This window comes from Pinus tabuliformis, chromosome 6 (assembly GCF_031772625.1).
Source record: "Pinus tabuliformis cultivar Carrire ecotype Pingquan chromosome 6, CPIR1, whole genome shotgun sequence".
Taxonomy (NCBI): Eukaryota; Viridiplantae; Streptophyta; class Pinopsida; order Pinales; family Pinaceae; genus Pinus; species Pinus tabuliformis.
In genome coordinates, this window is record NC_142292.1 from 1,760,216,494 (window position 1) to 1,760,234,954 (window position 18,461).

The 18,461-nt window shown below is 38.2% G+C and overlaps 2 protein-coding genes across 2 annotated transcripts in view; both read right to left on the reverse strand.

The window, feature by feature from the left end:
- The window catches only part of LOC149265976 (protein SUPPRESSOR OF GENE SILENCING 3 homolog), a 66,933-nt gene that overhangs the window by 19,681 nt on the left and 28,791 nt on the right, over positions 1-18,461 (reverse strand). The window lies entirely within an intron of this gene.
- LOC149265977 (beta-amylase 1, chloroplastic-like) lies at positions 7,915-8,642 on the reverse strand. The gene has a single exon (XM_089394498.1). It carries the CDS (start codon positions 8,367-8,369, stop codon positions 7,920-7,922), a length of 450 nt encoding a protein of 149 aa, XP_089250624.1. The 5' UTR covers positions 8,370-8,642; the 3' UTR covers positions 7,915-7,919.

Below are 18,461 nucleotides of genomic sequence, written 5' to 3' on the forward strand. Positions count from 1 at the left end.
ATATCTTTACTCATATTAGGATGATCAAACCGCTGCAGATTATACTGTAATCTTTCCACAAAATCTTCCAAATTCTCGTCCTCTTTCTGAACCATTTTAAACAATTCTTCCTTCCTTTCTCTTGTCCGGCAGTAGTCTTGATACTTGGCCAGAAAGCTTTCTTTCATCTGGTTCCAGGTAGTGATTGCCTGAGCTCCTAGGCTCATAAACCATCTTAGTGCATTCCCTTTCAATGTTGCTGGAAATAGTTTTAGTTTCTGATTAGCGCTCACATAATCATAACTCCTACATAGTATGTCGAATTCGAAGAGGAATTCATCCGGGTCTTTAGAGGATAACCCATGAAAGTTGGGTAATGCTGAGAGTGGAATGTTTTTCATGGGGGTTGTTCCTCTCGGGAGCTCCCCAATAGGGAATTCCAGGGTAGAGAGTGAATTTTCCCCTCTTCCTTCTGTTCTGTTATCCTCCATTGGTCTTTTTCCTGAATCACTTGCTTTATCTTCTGTGTCTTTTGTTTCTTCAGGTTCTTCTATCGGTTCCTCGGTGTATTCTGGTACTTCCAGCTTCCTTTCAGGTCCTATTACTTCCTCTGTCTGTCGGTCTGTTTGTGAGGAATACTGGATCTGAGGTCTACGGGAACTCGTCCTCTGTGATGTTTCAGCCTTTGAGATGATTTCGTCAATATAAGTTTTTCTTCCTCCTTTGCCGCCTGTGAAATTAGGTTTCTTGCGTCCTCTCATGCATCTGTTATTCTCAAAAAGAAATCATTAATGCCTTTAGAAATCTCTAGTTGCCTTCCCTGGCAACGACGCCAAAATGTTGGCTAGTTGAATTGTTTATTGATTAAACATTCAAGTACCACATTAATTGTCAACCTGGGAAAGTCTTTTTATTCCAAAGGCTACCACGTACTGTATGCACTTAATTCTAAAAGCATTAAAAAGCTGTAGTATACGTAATTCTTACGCTAAGTTATCAGTACAGCTGAAATGAAAGCAGTTAATTAAGATTACAAATCTGAAAAGTAAAATGATGGATGCTCTGCTGGCAGAGGATCAGGACCCTATCCTCCAGGTGAGGACGTTCAGCACCTGCCCCTGTAACTAGATTGCTAACACACACTGCACTCTAATTCACCGGTGAAATATCCTTGCACAACTTCAAGCAATGAATGAAACAGAGTACTAGCAAAACGGAAATACCAGAGGTAATGCTACAGAATCCAAATAGAGTACCAGCGGAAAGAAACTATCACACACTTACACACTTGACAGAAAAGTAAATGGGTGAATCTTGTGAGGAAGGCGGGCCCAGTCCCTCTCACAAGATTCCCCAGAACACAAAGGCTAGATTAAGTGCTCAGAATAATCTTCTATTCATCTGCCAAAAGATTCAAGTACAATAAAGTTCAGACTTGCTGATGTCTCTCAAAATCTCCCTTACAGATTACACATTAACCCCCTTCTAATGTAGATGTCTCCTCTTTATAGAGGAGACATCTATTACAACAGATTATTACAGTTCATTCGGTTAATCCATTCTATCAAAAATAAGAGTTACAGACCGCTGTTACAACAGTATAACAACATATTCTTTCTTAGGTTATGGCTGTTACACAGTTGGTAACTGTCTTCGACCGTCTTCTTGGGATCTTCGCATTCCTTAGCCGTTTCCCCATGCTGTTCCTGATTTAAGCAATGGTAACTGTGTTTTACCCGCTTTAGATAGCTGCAGATCGTGCCGCGTCAGCGTTCTTCAGATAGTTTCCGGTTGTTATTCCCAGCTGTTGCAAAATAGCCTGCTTTAGATAGTTGTTGTTGCTGACTGTAGCAACTGCGTAGTTGCTGCTTCTGGTGTTGCAGCAACTGTGTAGTTGTTGTTTCTGGTGTTGCAGCAACTGCGTGGTTGCTGTTTCTGGTGTTACAGCAACTATAAATTATAACTCCTGCAGGCTTAAGACAATTACTTGGCAACTTAGTCAGCTTTTCAAAGATAAATATAAAGATACTCACGAATATGCAATGAACAATTAAACATATAGATATGCGGAAAGTCACTTCGTACCTTGGGGTGATTAAGTCATTATGTAATCAAAGCTTACAACTTATGACTGAAAAGGATAATATTAAGGCAAAAATATAAGGTCAAAATAGGTCAATTCTGAGTCCTAACAGGAGGTTGGAGGGCTTGATTGGCTAAGTGTTAGCCAAAGTCAGTTAATGAGGCAGAGGGATAGACTATACACTTGCAGGGTGTGCTCAGGCTTGAGCAAGCATATGTATTTCATCTCTATTCTTTGACTAATGCAATACAGATAGTAAGGGGTTTTGAGCAGTTGCTTTCCCCTAGATAAATCTAAGTGCATGTATGATGTTTCCTTTTGCATGTCTATAATTTGTGTTCAATATGGCGAATTAACTTACACATATCAGTAGAGTAACTTCAAGTCGTATGATTTAGTAAATTTCATGAGTATTTTTGAATCTACACATTAAATTCTACATGGTATCAGAGCTAGAATCGCTGTAGAACAAATATTTCGAAGTTTTCATTGCAGGAGGTTCAAATTTGAAGATCAGTGTTGCGAGTTTTCTTCAGGACTGAGAAGATGAATTTTAATGGACTCATGCTCAAGTATGCCTTGGAAGGCACCTCAAACTTTGTTGCATGGAAGGACCACATGGAGGCAGTATTTGATGGAAATGGGCTGCTAGAATACATCAAGATAGATGTAGCAAAACCCCAAGCATCTGATGCCAAGAATCTTGCTCAGTGGAAGAAAGATGTGGCCAAGGCTAGGAGAATCATATTGGAGGGAGTACGGGATCATTCGTCTCGAATCTCAACAGAAAAGAGACTTCGTTCATGATGTGGAAAGCATTAAATGAATTGTTCGAGAATAATTGTGACCACAAGAAACTGCCACGCAAGGACAAGCTTCGAAGTATTAAGATGCAGAAGCCTATGACACAATTCTGCAATATCAAAGCAGGTTTACACAGTGTCATGATGAACTTGGCGAGGTCGGTGTTAATGTCCTTGATGAAGACTTGGTAGCTCTAGCCATTTTGGGCCTTGCCAAGAGTTGGCATAGCTATCAAGATTTGGTAAATAGTAGGGAGAAACTACCAAGTTGGGAGCGCTTATGGTCTGACCTGGTACAGGAGGAAATAAGGCGGAATACCAGAGACAAGACTTCATCCAAGGGCGAGGATGAGGAGAAATGTGGCTTGGCTGGAAAGGAAAAGAAAGGGAAAGGGAAGAAATCCCAATGCAAAGCAGAATCTATTCAAGGGGACAAGAACAAATACTTGTCCAAAATCAAGTGCTTTCATTGTCATGAATTTGGACACTATGCCATGAAGTCTCCACACAAAAAGACAAGCATGAAGACCTCATGAGGAGCAGCAGATGAAGATTTGGCTCCACAGTTCGAGTTTGATTTCACTCTCATTACATGCATGGCCAACACAATGATGGTAAGTGTGTGGTACCTCGACAGTGGTGCCTCATTCCATATGACGGGGAATAAATATTTTTTCAGTGATTTGGAGGAGAAGGATCTATAGGTGCATATCAAGATGGGAGATGATAGAAGTTACAACATGACCAGGATTGGTACAATCACCTTTTAGAGGGATTCGAGCTCCCCTCTCGGGCTTAAGGATGTGATGATTGTTTCGGGTCTAAAGAAGAATATTGTCTCCGTTCATGGGGGCTTCACTGCGGGAGCAATACCATAGCACGTGGGTTCATATTGGGGGATATATAATGAGGGGAAAATGACATAATATATTGGGGGATATATAGGGGGTAAATGGTTTTTATATTGACAGGTATAAAAAATGGAGCTCAAAGTTAATGAAAAAATATAAAGGGCTATAAAAAATGTTAAGGAAAAAATGGATACCTACAATATCCAGTGAAAGTAGGGGTTTTTTAATTGGGAAGGTGTATTGGGTTTATATTGGTAGGGGGTTAAATAATATGATTTTAAGAGGTATTTTCCAATATGTACTAAAATTAAGGGTATTGTTTAATATTCCATGATCACACGTGATATGTCAAAGGTTCATTGAGTGAAGCCCCCATGTCTCCGTTTCAGTTTTGGAAGACAATGGTTATGATGTGATCTGCAAGAAAGGAAAGGAATTCCTGAGAGACATAGCCATGGGACAAGTGAAGAAAATCAGGGTTCATGTGAAGAACCTCTACAAGCTAGATGTGGAGGATTGTGCTGCATTGGGCACAAATGCAGAGAAGGTGCAGAGTCGTGATGTCAGTGAATTGTGGCATAGAAGACTTGGCCATTTCCATCATGGTGCCTTGAAGATCATGCAGCAGATTACCATAGGCCTCCCCAAAGGAGCACTATAGAAGAAAGACACATGGAAAGGGTGTACCTTGGGGAAGTACACAAAAGACACTTTCCATGATCGAGATAGTGGAGCACATGTAGTCCTTGAAAAGATCCATTTTGATGTTTGTGAACCTTTCCCGATAACCTCCAATACCAAACACAAGTATTTTGTCATCTTTATTGATGACTTCTCGGGAAGTGTTGAATCTTCTTCATGCGGAAAAAGGATGAGACTTTCTCTAAGTTCTTAGAGTTCAAGGCACTAGTGGAGAAAGAAACAAGCAAGAAGGTGAAGGCTCTTAGGAGTGATAATGGAGGTGAGTACGTGTTGAATGAGTTTAAAAATTTTCATGCAAAATAAGGCATTCGACGAGAGTTGACAATACGCCAAAACCCACAACATAATGGGGTGGATGAGAGGAAGAACCGAAGCTTTGTGGGAGAAGAACGAACGATGTTACATGACCAAAGCCTACCTCTGCACTTGTGGGCTGAAGCATGCAACACAACAGTGTATTTTGTATCCCCCGCTCTAGTTGACTGACAGTGATATGACATTAACATTTATTTAGCCCTAAGGCCCAAACATTATTCTTTGAGGACCTCAAGTTGAGGATCTGGGCACATGACTTTATTATTAGTGGTTGGGACATTAGTGGTTGTGATGTTTATGTATGTTATCCATTGATATTATGATGAAGATAGCATTAATGGTTATGTATGTTATCTATTGGTATTATGATGATTGCATCATTAATGGTTATGCATGTTCTCTATTGATATTACAATGATTGTAGCATAAATGGTTATGTTTGGTCTCTATTGAATTTATGATATGATGGCAGTAAAGGACATGTATGTTCTCTATTGATATCATGATGATGATAGCTTTGATGGATAGGTATGTTTTCTATTGATGTATGATGTTGATAGCTTTGATGGATATGTATGTTCCATTGATGTTATGATGATGATAGCCATGATGGATGTGTCCCCTATGTTACCTACTTGCATTAGTTCTGGTTCACAATGAACAATGATACGAATGACTAGGTGATGTTGATGATGTTATTATTACAATAACTAACAACAAGAAACCTTGTTACTGATGATTATTGAGTATGGCAGGAAACCACCAGAGGCACTCACATATGAGGAGTTGACGACACCTGGTTTGATGAAAATTTATATTTTGTCTTCGAAATTCTAAGTCAATTTTGAAACCTACTATATATGTATATCTATATTCTAATGATATGTTAGTGGTTGTAGGGACAGATTAGTTTCTTGGCCGAATGACTCACATATGGTGATGGGGTTGTACAATTGGATGGAACTACATGGGAGGGGTGGGGCAGTGTCCCTGATCTCACCCACTAGCACTCCCACCGTGACTTGAGTTGGAAAGGCCGGAACACCTTCACCTTGAAGATCATGATGTCATGAGGGCAGATCCCAAATTTGGGTCGCTCATGAGGATTTTATCAGGGGGTGTGCATCAAGGTGGATTCCTTGATCCCCGGCACCATTAGTCTCACTATAGAAAGCAACATAATAGATGATAATGTTCTATGTCATTGTACCTATACTTTCCCCTCGTAGCCACTGAATGCTTGAAGGGTAAGTGGCTCGACACCCTTGGAACTTCAAGGGAATTTCTTGAAGGGCACCACCAACTTGGCACCCTTGGCATCACAAATAAACTGTTAGGCGTGGCACCATTGGAACTTCAAGGGAATTTCTTGAAGGACACGACCAACTTGGCACCCTTGGTATCACAAATAAACTGTTAGGGATGACACCCTTGGAACTTCAAGGGAAGTTCTTGAAGGGCACAACCAAACTTGGCACCCTTAGAATCATTAAAAATAAATAAATTAATAAATATAATCAAGATATGAAAACCATGTAAATTCACATCAACTGGTAAATGATGATTACAAACGAGGTAATTAAATCAAGAATAAAACTTGGGTCAAGGGGATCATAGGAAGAAATAAAATATTTTACCTTAAAACTCTACCCTTTCCATGTTGGAAAATTTTAGGTAGATAATGTAATTCAATTAGGTAAAAAGGGGAAAGGGGGACATAAATGTAAGGATAAAAATAAATCCTAAAATAGTTAAACCTAATTAATAGAAGAGGATGGTGAATTAAAATAAGATTAATAAATTAAATTTTAGGGAAATTTAGAGAACCTCCATGTGGCAACAACCAACATAAGAATATCCATCTAAGAGATAACTTCAGTTAAATTAGGGAGTAGATAGAGGATCAAATCTTGACTTATCAATTGACTTTAGTAATGAACACAAATTAAGGAGTAAAAAGGGGGATCAAGAAACAACTAGGAGAAGAAATAGGAATCTTGTTGAGGTGAGGAAAAATATTATTATTAAATTTAAATTTAAATAAATAATTTTGGAGATCCTTGATGAGAGAGTGACACATGGGTGGGTAAATAATTAAACTATTGGATTATCAAAAAAATAAATTATGCATGAAAGGTCAAGTGTCACCTATGAGGACTCCTATAAAAGAAGGGGCGGGCCATAGGAGAAAGGACTTTTTCTTTACCCTATTGATGGATGGATGAGATTATGTCAGAGTTGTGACTACAAACTATAATGAGTTTGGTGAGGTAGAGGAATTTAGAGAGGGGACTCTTGAGCCAAAAAGTGTTCTCCTCTACCATCTAATACATTCCTCCGTTGTACAACCCCATTGCAGCTTAGGGGTCCGCGGGGAAGAAGAGTACCCAAGGAATAGGCTGGGAGGTCAACTGGTGGGTCATTTCATTCGGGTTAAGTACGTCGGCATTCACACTTGGAGGCGACCGACAACAAAGGAGGGCAAATAGCGGCAAGTCAAGTTTGAATCTCGTCTCTTGGTGAATGGTACCTATGTTGTTATAATATTCTTTTGTATGACTTCATTATGGTTTTAGTTAATAACATGTAAATTAGATGATATGTTCAATAAAGTGAATTTCAAGAAAGTTTTATATAATGCTTAATAAATTTTGAGTTCTCAATGCTATTCTCTTATGGTTGTATTTTTAGTATTTTAAGAAGAAAAAAAAAGTATAGGGTTGGTCCTTACACTTGGTACCAGAGCTATGTTTAACCCTTGAGACCTATGGACCCATGCATGCATGAATAGTTTGTTAAATAATCTTCTTAATTTATATGTAAAGAAACAAACAATTAGTTTCAATGAGATTCTGTCATTGTGAAATCGCATAGCTGAATTGCAAGTGCCGCAAGAGTATGTATTTAGTTTATTATAGAGAAAATGTATATTCAATTATAATCTGCAAATGGAATTTAAGAAATTTTAAAATGGCAGAAAGGTCTAGTGGCATTATTCATATCCTACTGTAAACACATTGCCTGTATGAAAAGTGGATAGTTGACAATGGCAACGTACAGATTGAGTGCTTTGGATGATAACCTACTCTGCTCTCATATTCTCTCTAAGCTATCTTTACCACATGCAATCCGTTGTTCTTTTCTTTCACGCAGATGGCGATATCTGTGGATCGTTTTACCTCACTCCTACTTTCCAGCAACTTCGGCTGTGGATCTAAGGTTAGAGATCATATACTTATCATAGCACTGAAATGCTCCAATCCCTGGGAATCTCCATGTACCGATACTCTCAGGATAAGATGGATACCGCAGCTCTCCTGCAGGACCCATTCCCACTTGAATTTCCACAATGGTTTCCCCCAAAAGATCCTTAAAATTCTCCTTGAAACTCCGCATGTAATCAGCATAGCATTGAACATGTGTCCTTCCCTTCAAAACTGGAAGATTATCACATCCCAACGAAATATACTCATAGTTTCTCCTGCCCCACTGGTCCGTGTAGGCTAGATCATTATCATGGTTTATTTCTTCGACAACCCATTTTGGCAATGGAATATTGGCAGAATCCCCAACATTTCCTCCACACTGGTGGAATGACATTACAGCCTGGACTTTCAATCCATGTTTCTTGACCATTTCCAGCAGCTCTCTATACCCAGACCAATTATACTACCCTGGAGCCTCTCATTCAACAAGACCCCACCAAACATCCACCATAACTCCCTCAACACCAGCACTCTTCAAGGCTTGAAGACTGGCATTCATAGCCTTCTGTCTATTGACCGTATCGTTATGGTTTATGCTATCCAGAGGGAGCATAACAAACACAGGGACCCCACCTGCTCCATGCTTTTTCATAGCATCTAGAGGCAAATCATGCAACTTTTCTTCAAAACTCTGCTCAATTTGGGCACCAACTCTGGCTTTCGCATCTGTGGCAGTGACAGCCTGAGTTTGAACCTCAAATTCCTAGCACGCCACCGACAAATCTGGCTGAAGCCCGACATTTTGTCCTCTTAGGCTATGAACAATCCTCCTCCACCATTCCTCGGGAGACAACGAAGAACTACATGGACTTACAGGGGGAGAAGAAACTTGCAATAAGTGCATATCAAAATCTACTTTAGGTCTCTGGGTTTTGCAATTAAGACCTGAAGAAGGCCTCCATTGAGCTGATATATGCTTTCCAGCCTCATCTAGGCAACAATCAGAAGACGTCTCAGAATACGAAAGCTTATCGAGGAATACCAATGAGCCAATTTGATGAGGAATTCCTAAAGACATGATTGCGAATTTCGAGAATCACAAAACAAAATCTACTAAAAATAGCAAGGATTTATCCGAATCCAGTTAAAAACCACAATAACTGATCAAAACAGTATAAACAGATTTTAATCAAGCAGGGATTCAAACGTGGGTATGCACAAAACAATGAACCCAGCGGGGATTTCTTTGGGTGTCAGCGGATCAATAAACCCAACAGAAAGTTCTCTGTGGATACGCACAAAACAATCTATGCAACAAGAATTTATATCTGGATATACACAAGGGTTTTCTATTAAAAATGAATACTGGATTGAAACCCTTGACAAGTTGGGGATTCAATCTAGACACAAAGAGCTAAATCTGATGATGACCCAAATGAATTTATGTTTAATAACAAAAAATACCCAACAAGATTTCTATACAAAACACTATGGGAATTATTCAACAAACTGCACACAGCTGATGGGTATCGAAATACAGTGTTTTCACCCTATATCGAGGTTGGAGCTTAATTGTTGTTGGTTTTTACAACTATCCACAACGCAGATTTAGTTGTTTGAAGGGATTTCGAACAAGAACTTGTTGAGAAAGTTTACATTTCATCGATTCAGCAGATACTTGTCTTCTCTCACAGTTCTAAATAGTTTTCCCAATCTTGAAGAGAGACACTATAAACGGGAGGCTGTAAGATGGGAAAACACATGGGAAGAATCCAACAAAGCCAATTGGGGAGTGTATGTGAAAAAAGGACAGAGGCCTCCTCAACGCATCCTGGAAAAATAAAATTGCTATGTTTGTTTTTCTTTTGCGTTTCCATTGGCATTTCGGACGAAGGTATGCTAATGTTGTCTCTTTTTAACAACGTTTAATCTTCAATTACAATATTTGTGTAGGGATGCATAGGTGTTTGGAATGTCTCGTTTGTCTTTTTCATGAAATATTGTGTGTAGAGTGAATATTATTTAATACTGTCTCACTGTATTGCATTATATAGTAGGCTTGAAGTTATTTAAGATTTAGCGGCGAAGAAAAGTTAAACTCTTGTATTTGTTTTTTTTGCTATGAAAAGGGCAATATTGCGTTTATTTTTGAAAGGCTTGATTTTCCTTGTGAGTTAACGAGGCAGTTTTCCGGATAAAATTTCAATATTGTGTTCAACTCTCAAATGCATTTTTATCCTATGGAAGGTGCAGTAATGTGTTTATTTGTGAAAGGCTCAAAGTATTTTCGCAACAATTGAGATGGGTTTCAGGTTAAAATTTCAATATTGTGTTCATTTGTGAAGGGTTAAAAATTTCTCTTCTGCAACGATTGAGGTGGCTTTTGAAATTGACTGGGTGCATAGGCGCTAATTATTTTTAAATTTAGGAAGGAAATAAATGTAAAGCCTAATCAAAATCTTGTGTAAATTTTATAACTACCCTCGAGGTTTGGAGGGAAATCAACTGCCCACATTTCGCTTGGTAAATAATAATGTCAACACTGAGGAAAAGGGTTACACTTCACCATTTTATAAGCCTGTGGTTTTTCTATCTTCTTGTGCTGGGAACACTAGTCAATAAAGGGCGATCCTACCAAACACATGAGCTTGATTGCTATATTGTTAGAAATTCTACCTGCTACGTTCCAGTCTACCTAAAGTCGCAAAACACCATTATGCATTCTATTTTAATTGTTGGAATCTGGTTTCTAAATACCAATTCTGAATATCACCATGCAGCATGACCCCATCACTTTGATACTCAAGAAAAACTGCTCCCTGCCCGATGGGACCTGCGTCTGCCGGACCCTCTGCCACTTCCTTTTGTGCCGCGCTCATTTCATGACCCAATCTAAAATCTGCTTAGGCTCTCTTGTTTTCTTGTCACTTTGCTTTGAAAGTGCTAGTGGAAGGACAAGTGATGTTTGTTTTTAGAAATATTATAACAGCGATGCCCACTACAATTTGGGAATACTAAAAAAAATAAAAAAATGTGTGAAGTCTGATTCTAAACATGACATAAAAAAAGAAAGGTCAGAGAGTGAAATTTCTTAGGATTCACTCTGGTTGCATTCACTGAATCATAAGAAGTGAATTCCCAAATATTTGAACGTGTTAATCTATATTTTTGATTCAACATCAAGTTTGAGCACTACTAATTTATTGAAGTTAATTGATGCTTGGCGAATTCTAGCTTTGAAAGATATACTATGGAACATACAAAAATGAAGGTTCCCATATGCCTCACTCTTGGGAGGGGATTCTTTGAGAAGCATCATATGGAATTTTTTTATTAATTACTTATCAATGATTTCTTTTGTTGGTTATCTTATGTTGTGTTTTTTTTAACATATTTAAGCTTTGGACAACACATTTTATAGGTAAAGTATTTATATCTTCAAACAATTTTGAGTTCCTAGCCAACCATACTCCCCAAACCAATGTAAAAAGAAAATATCTATATCTTTTGGTCTCCCTATTAATGTACCAAGTTTTGAGAGCCTACACTACAATGTTCTAGTCCAAAGCATTTTTCAATCTTGTCATTCACCAAAACTAATTTCTGCAACTTTGGATAGCCACCGATAAGTATTTAGTTTTTTTATCCACCTTTGCTATCAACCATTGGTTGTCCACTTTTTTATACAAAGTATATTTTAGTTAAAATCCTAAATATTTGAAGTCAACATCTAATTCAACCACATTGGAGGGAAGCAATGGGTTGATAAAGGTTTTGTCCCTCTCAGAGATATCTAGAAGGTTATGGTTGGTTTTATTTTGTTTATCTTCGAGTCTATAGCCTTATAGAAAAGGTTAATGCTTTCTTTGAGCTTCTCAAACATTCTTCTAGAGTCTTTGTATAAAATAAAGATATGGTCAACAAAGAGCAAGTGGGTAACATAATAAGAGTTCACACCATTTATCCATTTGATACTTCCATTCTTGTTGGCCCCTTTAACGATTTGCCTAAAATTTATGCAACTAGAAGGGAAAGGAGGGGGAATAATGGGCACCCCTATCTTTATCCTCTTTTTGGCTTGAAAGGAGATGCTACTAAATATAGAAAAACATATCAACTCGATGCAATTAATTACTTGAGCATTGAAAAGAGGAAAAAAAAAAAAACCAAATAAGTAAGGATTAGCCTTGTCAATTGGGGTTATCCTCCCCATCCAGGTTTAATTCCTGCAAGGGACATGACAATTGTCGATAGTATTTATATTCCTCATATGGAATATACATCGTTGTACCTGTGATTTTTGTTAAGAAGAAAGATGGGTCTTGGCAACTGTGCATTGAATACCACCAGTTGAACAAAGTGACAATAAAAAAATCAATACCCTCTCCCAAGGATATATGACTTGTTTGATCAAATGAAGGGGGAAACTATGTTTTCAAAGATAGATCTGAGGTCAAGATATCATTAGTTGAGAATCAAGAAAGAAGATATCCTAAGGACAACCTTTAAGACAAGATTTGGGCATTATGAATTAGTAGTTTTACCCTTTGGACTGACAAATGCCTGAGATGTTTTCATGAGTTTGATGAACGGAATATTTCGGGATTACTTAGCCAAGTTTGTACAAGTATTTACTGATGACATTTTGATCTACTCAAAGACCCTAGAAGAACATGATGAACACTTGAGGATAGTTCTACAATGTCCTAGAGAAAACCAATTATATGGGAAGTTGTCAAAGTGTTCCTTTTATCAAACCAAGATTCATTATCTTGGGCACATTATCTTTGGGGATGGTATCGCAGTAGACCTGATAAAGATCGAGGCCATCATGGAATGGCCAACACCAACCAATGTTCATGAAATACGAATTTTCATGGGCATGGCAGGGTATTTTCGTAGATTTGTCGAATGGTTTTCGAAGATAGAAAGCCCCATTACCGAGCTCCAAAGAAAGGACAAGAAATTCATTTGGACTGAAAAATGTGAAGAGGCATTCAAAAGGTTAAAGGTGTTATTAATGACAACACCAATTTTGAAGGTGTCAGATATGGAACAAGAATTTTTGGTTTGCACTAATGCCTCCAAGGAAGGGTTGGGTTGTGTGTTGATGCAAGAAGGAAGAGTAATAGCTTATGCATCAAGGAAACTTAGAACCCACGAAGAAAACTACACAACCCATGATCTAGAAATGGCAACAATTGTTTATGCACTAAAGATTTGGAGACACTACCTTCTAGGAAGGAAGTTTGATCTTAGGACTGACCATTGTGGGCTACAACACATATTCACTCAAGACCACTTAAATCCAAGACAAAGACGATGGTCTGAGATAATTAGTGAATATGATTTTGATATCACTTATATAAAAGGAACGATAAATAGGGTGGTTGATGCTTTAAGTAGGAGGCCTCAGATATTTTTAGTGATTCCCTTAAAGGCAAATTTGAGGGAGAAGCTACTTGATTTACAATGGAAAGACACCTGCTACTAGGAGGTTAGCAAAAGTTTGAGGGAGGATGAAATGAAGGTCCCAAAATATGAAGAATACTCCCTTGATAATGATGGGCTACTACGATTTTGGGGAAGGATATATGTACCACTGAATGAATATATACGCCAGTTAATCTTGAATGAAGCACGTCGCACAGTATACATGGCACACCTTGGTGTTAACAAGATGAGTGCGGACCTGAAATCACTCTTCTTTTGTAAAGGAATGAAGAAGGACATCGTGAACCTAGTAGCAAGATGCTTAGAGTGTCAACGAGTAAAAGTTGAACATAGACATCTAGAAGGGTTATTGCAACCCCATGCGATACCAAAATCTAAATGGGAAGTTATATCAATGGACTTCATTGTGGGACTACCAATGACCTCAAGAAGACATGATTCCATATTTGTAGTGGTGGACACATTGACCAAGAGTGCCCATTTCATACCAGTTAAGACTACATATAAGGCACCAGAAATAGCCAGAGTTTTTATTGATGAGATTATGAGATTGCATGGAGTGCCTAGGAAGATCATATCTGATAGGGGAGCAGTGTTTATAGGAAGGTTTTGGACCAGTTTCCAAGAAGCCTTGGGAACCTAGTTGAACTTCAGCACTACTTATCACCCTGAGACAGATGGGCAGACATAGAGGACTAATCAAATCCTTGAAGACATGCTTCGGATGTATGTGATGCACCAAGAAAAGAGATGGGAGGAGTTTTTACCCCTCGTGGAATTTTCTTAAAATAATAGTTATCAAAGTTCCATGAAGATGGCGCCATTTGAGTTCTTATATGGAAGACCTTGTAGAACACCTCTCAGTTGGGACCGACTAGAGGACCGAGTATTAATAAGACCAGAAGTGGTGCAAGAGATGGAAGAACAAATGACCATGATTAGGGGGAGGCTAAAAGAAGCACAAGATCGGAAAAAAAGCTATGATGATGCTCATCGGGTAGACCAAAGTTATGAAGTGGGAGATAGGGTGTTCCTGAGAGTAAGGCCCCAAAAGGAAAGAAGCTCTATAAAATTTGGAAAGGGAGAAAAATTGTCTCCACAATTTGTGGGACCTTTTCAAATCTTAGAAAGGAAAGGGTCGGTGGTATATATGCTTGCCTTACCTCCATCTTTAGCGAGTATGCATGACATGTTTCATATTTCTATTTTGTGTCATTATATTTCAGATCCTTCGCATGTTATTGACTTTGGTCATTTGCAAGTTCCGGACGAGGGAACAGTAATGGCTGAACCAATTCGCATATTGGACCGACGAACTTTGCAACCTAGACGATGGTTAGTGGACCAGATTAAGGTCCAGCGGGACAATTATAGTCCTAGTTTAGCTACTTGGGAGGACGCCGAGGAGATGTGTCACCGTTTTCCTTACCTATTCCAAGGACTTTTAGAAGAATTCTATTATTAAGAAGGGGTGTATGTAGTGCCCCGCTCTAGTTGACTGACAATGATATGACATTAACATTATTTAGCCCTAAGGCCCACACAGTACTCTTTGAGGACCTTAGGTTGAGGATCCAGGCACATGACTTTATTATTAGTGGTTGTGATCTTTATGTATGTTCTCCATTGATATTATGATGAAGATAGCATTATTGGTTATGTATGTTATCTATTGGTATTATGATGATTGCAACATTAATGGTTATGCATGTTCTCTATTGATATTATGATGATTGTAGCATAATGGTTATGTTTGGTCTCTATTGAGTTTATGATGATGATGGCAGTAAAGGATATGTATGCTCTCTATTGATATCATGATGATGAAAGCTTTGATGGATAGGTATGTTTTCTATTGATGTATGATGTTGATACCTTTGATGGATATGTATGTTCCATTGATGTTATGATGATGATAGCCATGATGGAAGTGTCCCCTATGTTACCTACTTGCATTAGTTCTGGTTCACATCGAATAGTGATATGAATGACTAGGTGATGTTGATGATGCTATTATGACAATGACTAACAACGAGAAACCTTGTTACTGATGATTATTGAGTATGGTAGGAAACCACCAGAGGCACCCGCATATGATGAGTTGATGACACCTGATTTGATGAAAATTTATATTTTGTCTTTCAAATTCTAAATCAATTTTGAAACCTGCTATATATGTTTATCTATATTTTGATGATACGTTAGTGTTTGCAGGCACAAATTAGTTTCTTGGCCGAATGACTCACATATGGGTGATGGGGTTGTACAATTGGATGGAACTGCATGGGAGGGGTGGGGCAGTGTCCCTGATCTCACCCACTAACACTCTCACCGTGACTTGGGATGGAAAGGTTGAAACACCTTCACCTTGAAGATCACGATGTCATGAGGGCAGGTCCCAAAGTTGAGTCGCTCATGAGGATTTTACTGGGGGCGCACATTGTTGGCCCGACAAAAAGGTATGTTTTCACCTCATAATAGATTGATTAAGCATTTGTCTTTATGTGTTTATATTCATTTTAGGAATAAATATAGAAGAAACAATAGCAGAAGCTAGGTAAAATCGATTATTAACAAATTGGATAAATCTGGGTACAAAAAACTAACTTTCACTATCTTTATATGCAGGGACGCAGATTGGATGATTGTTGTTCAAAATATAGAACAACAAAAATCAGGAAAGGAAAAGTACAATGTCTTGAGTATGGAGGACAGCGGAAGACTAGGAGGACCAATGCTATTATGTGATGAAATCGGATTGAGGGTTGCGAAATCCTCAGGATCCCCTAATCCTGAGGATTCCCTTCTATCAATTTATTTTTCCAAAAGTTATATAAAGCCATGAGGTGAATTGAACAGCTAGTTAGGAATTTTAAGATTGTAACTATTCTTTTTGGACACGTAATACTTCCATTACGATGATGTTGTAACTCTGTTATTGATTTTAATGAAGAAGACTGTGTTTCATCTATAATCATATTCTAAATATCTTTCGACGGGGACTTCTGGAGACTTTGGGCTTAGTCGATAGGAGATCTACTGCTTCAATTGTGTTATAAATATTTATGTTCATTCTTAAAATCGTTTATTATTGTTAGTTTGTGAAGTTAGCACTATTCAGATTTCTGTGAGGATTGATGATTCTGGTTTGCGTTTTCTGTTCAGACAAGATTTTAGATCTAGCTGTGTGTTACATCTGCGTGATAATCTTTATCGAATTGATTATGTTAATAAAAGCATTTGATTATTGTTCATTCTAAAGTAATATTATCATAGATCTCAAGGTTATAGTTGATTGCTTTCCATGAGATGTTTACATATTTATTTGTTGCTCAATTGTTGTAGCTTTCCTTCATGTTCAATGGATTAGTGTCAATACCAATTAGATTGTTGAGAGTGATTCTTTCTATTGGCATTCCAATTCAGTTTCTTGCAGAATAGATTAAGTAGATTTGAAAGTGCTTTAAAGATTGCTTTCAGAATTGTTTGGGTTGAACTTAGAGAAATATATATTAGTGATTGCAACGATTCCAAATCATTTCATTATGAATTGACCTCTGAATTCACTGCATATACAATGCTGGCACTCTTGAAATAAACAGACTTACCTTGGGTTGATGATTAATGTAGGTATTAAGATTGCTTTTAATAGACATCTTAGCGCACCTTTGGCGACGTTGCTGGAGAGAGTGCTTCAAAGTGATTTTTTTTTTTTTTTTGTTGTAAAAGAATTGGGTTTTATAAACGAGAGGTAAGAACTTGCGTAACCAACAAGTAAAGTGCTTGCTCATCAACCTGCTTTTCAACAAATGCATAGAGTTTAATTAGGAATAGGTATTTTTTTTATGAATGGCTAGGAATAAAAAGATAGAAAAAGATCAGAACCCCCCACCTAAATCACAAAACCCAAGGGATCGATGAACCTTGGGAGATCAACTTTTATAAACGAAATTGTAAGAAAAGCAAAGTCTCAAGCATCAGTAAGACCCAACTGTATCCGGAAAAAGCCCTACTGTAATCCCTCAAGCAGCAGGCTCACCATCTGCAGCTTACACTGAGATTCATAGCCAAATTGGAGGATCTGAATAGATCTTTTAGAGTACAAAAAATTTACATTCTGATCCTTTACAAGAGGGAAAATCATGCAATTTAAGAGAAGGGGAGGCTGAAACCAGTGGAATTTCTAAGGCAGAGCCACAGTTGTTTGAACTAGGATCTCCTGTGATCCAAGATCTAGGCAGTGCTGCAAAACCATCTCAGGTTGAGACGCCTCCACATACTCAAATAGCACCCCATGAAGTCCTTGAAAGGATATTGACACATTTTTTACTGAATGGCGAATCAACCACCTCAAGGTTAGACCTCAACATTGGAATATCCCATAGTCGATCCAGTAGTCAATGCCCCTATGAAATCTATTCCCTTGCAAAACCTCCCAACCTTTCATGGGATGATCACAAAGGATCTGGATGCCTTCTTATTCGAGTTTGATGTCCTCTGTAGAGGATACAATTATACCATCGACCCTTAAAAATTAAAGTTGGTCCCTTCTACTCTAAAAGGAGAAGCTTTGAGGTGGTTCATGGGTTTAGGCGAGCGTACTATTAACTCTTGGGATGACATGAAAACTTCTTTCCTCACAAGATACCAGGACTTTTGCACGACTAGGGAATTAAAGGATGAAATCTTTAAGATGGCTGCAAAGGATAATGAAACTCTAGAAGACTATGTCGAATGGTTTCACTATGATTTGCAGAGATCCCCTCACTCCACATTACCAAAAGAAGTCTTGAGAGCCATCTTAATTAAAGGAATGAAATAAGAATGGATAGAAACTCTAAATTTGATGGGGAAGGGAAATATTTCCCATGAGGATTATGATGAAATCATTCTCTTGTGTATCAGGTGTTCGCGAGGTAGTACACGCACCGGATCGGGGAGTTGAGTTCCTATTACTAGAAGAAGCAAACCACATAGTGGAGGCATAACAAGAATGGAAATCAATAACCTCCTAGAAGACTTCAAGACAAACATCCTAGGCACCCTCACATCTCAGTTGGATGTCCTA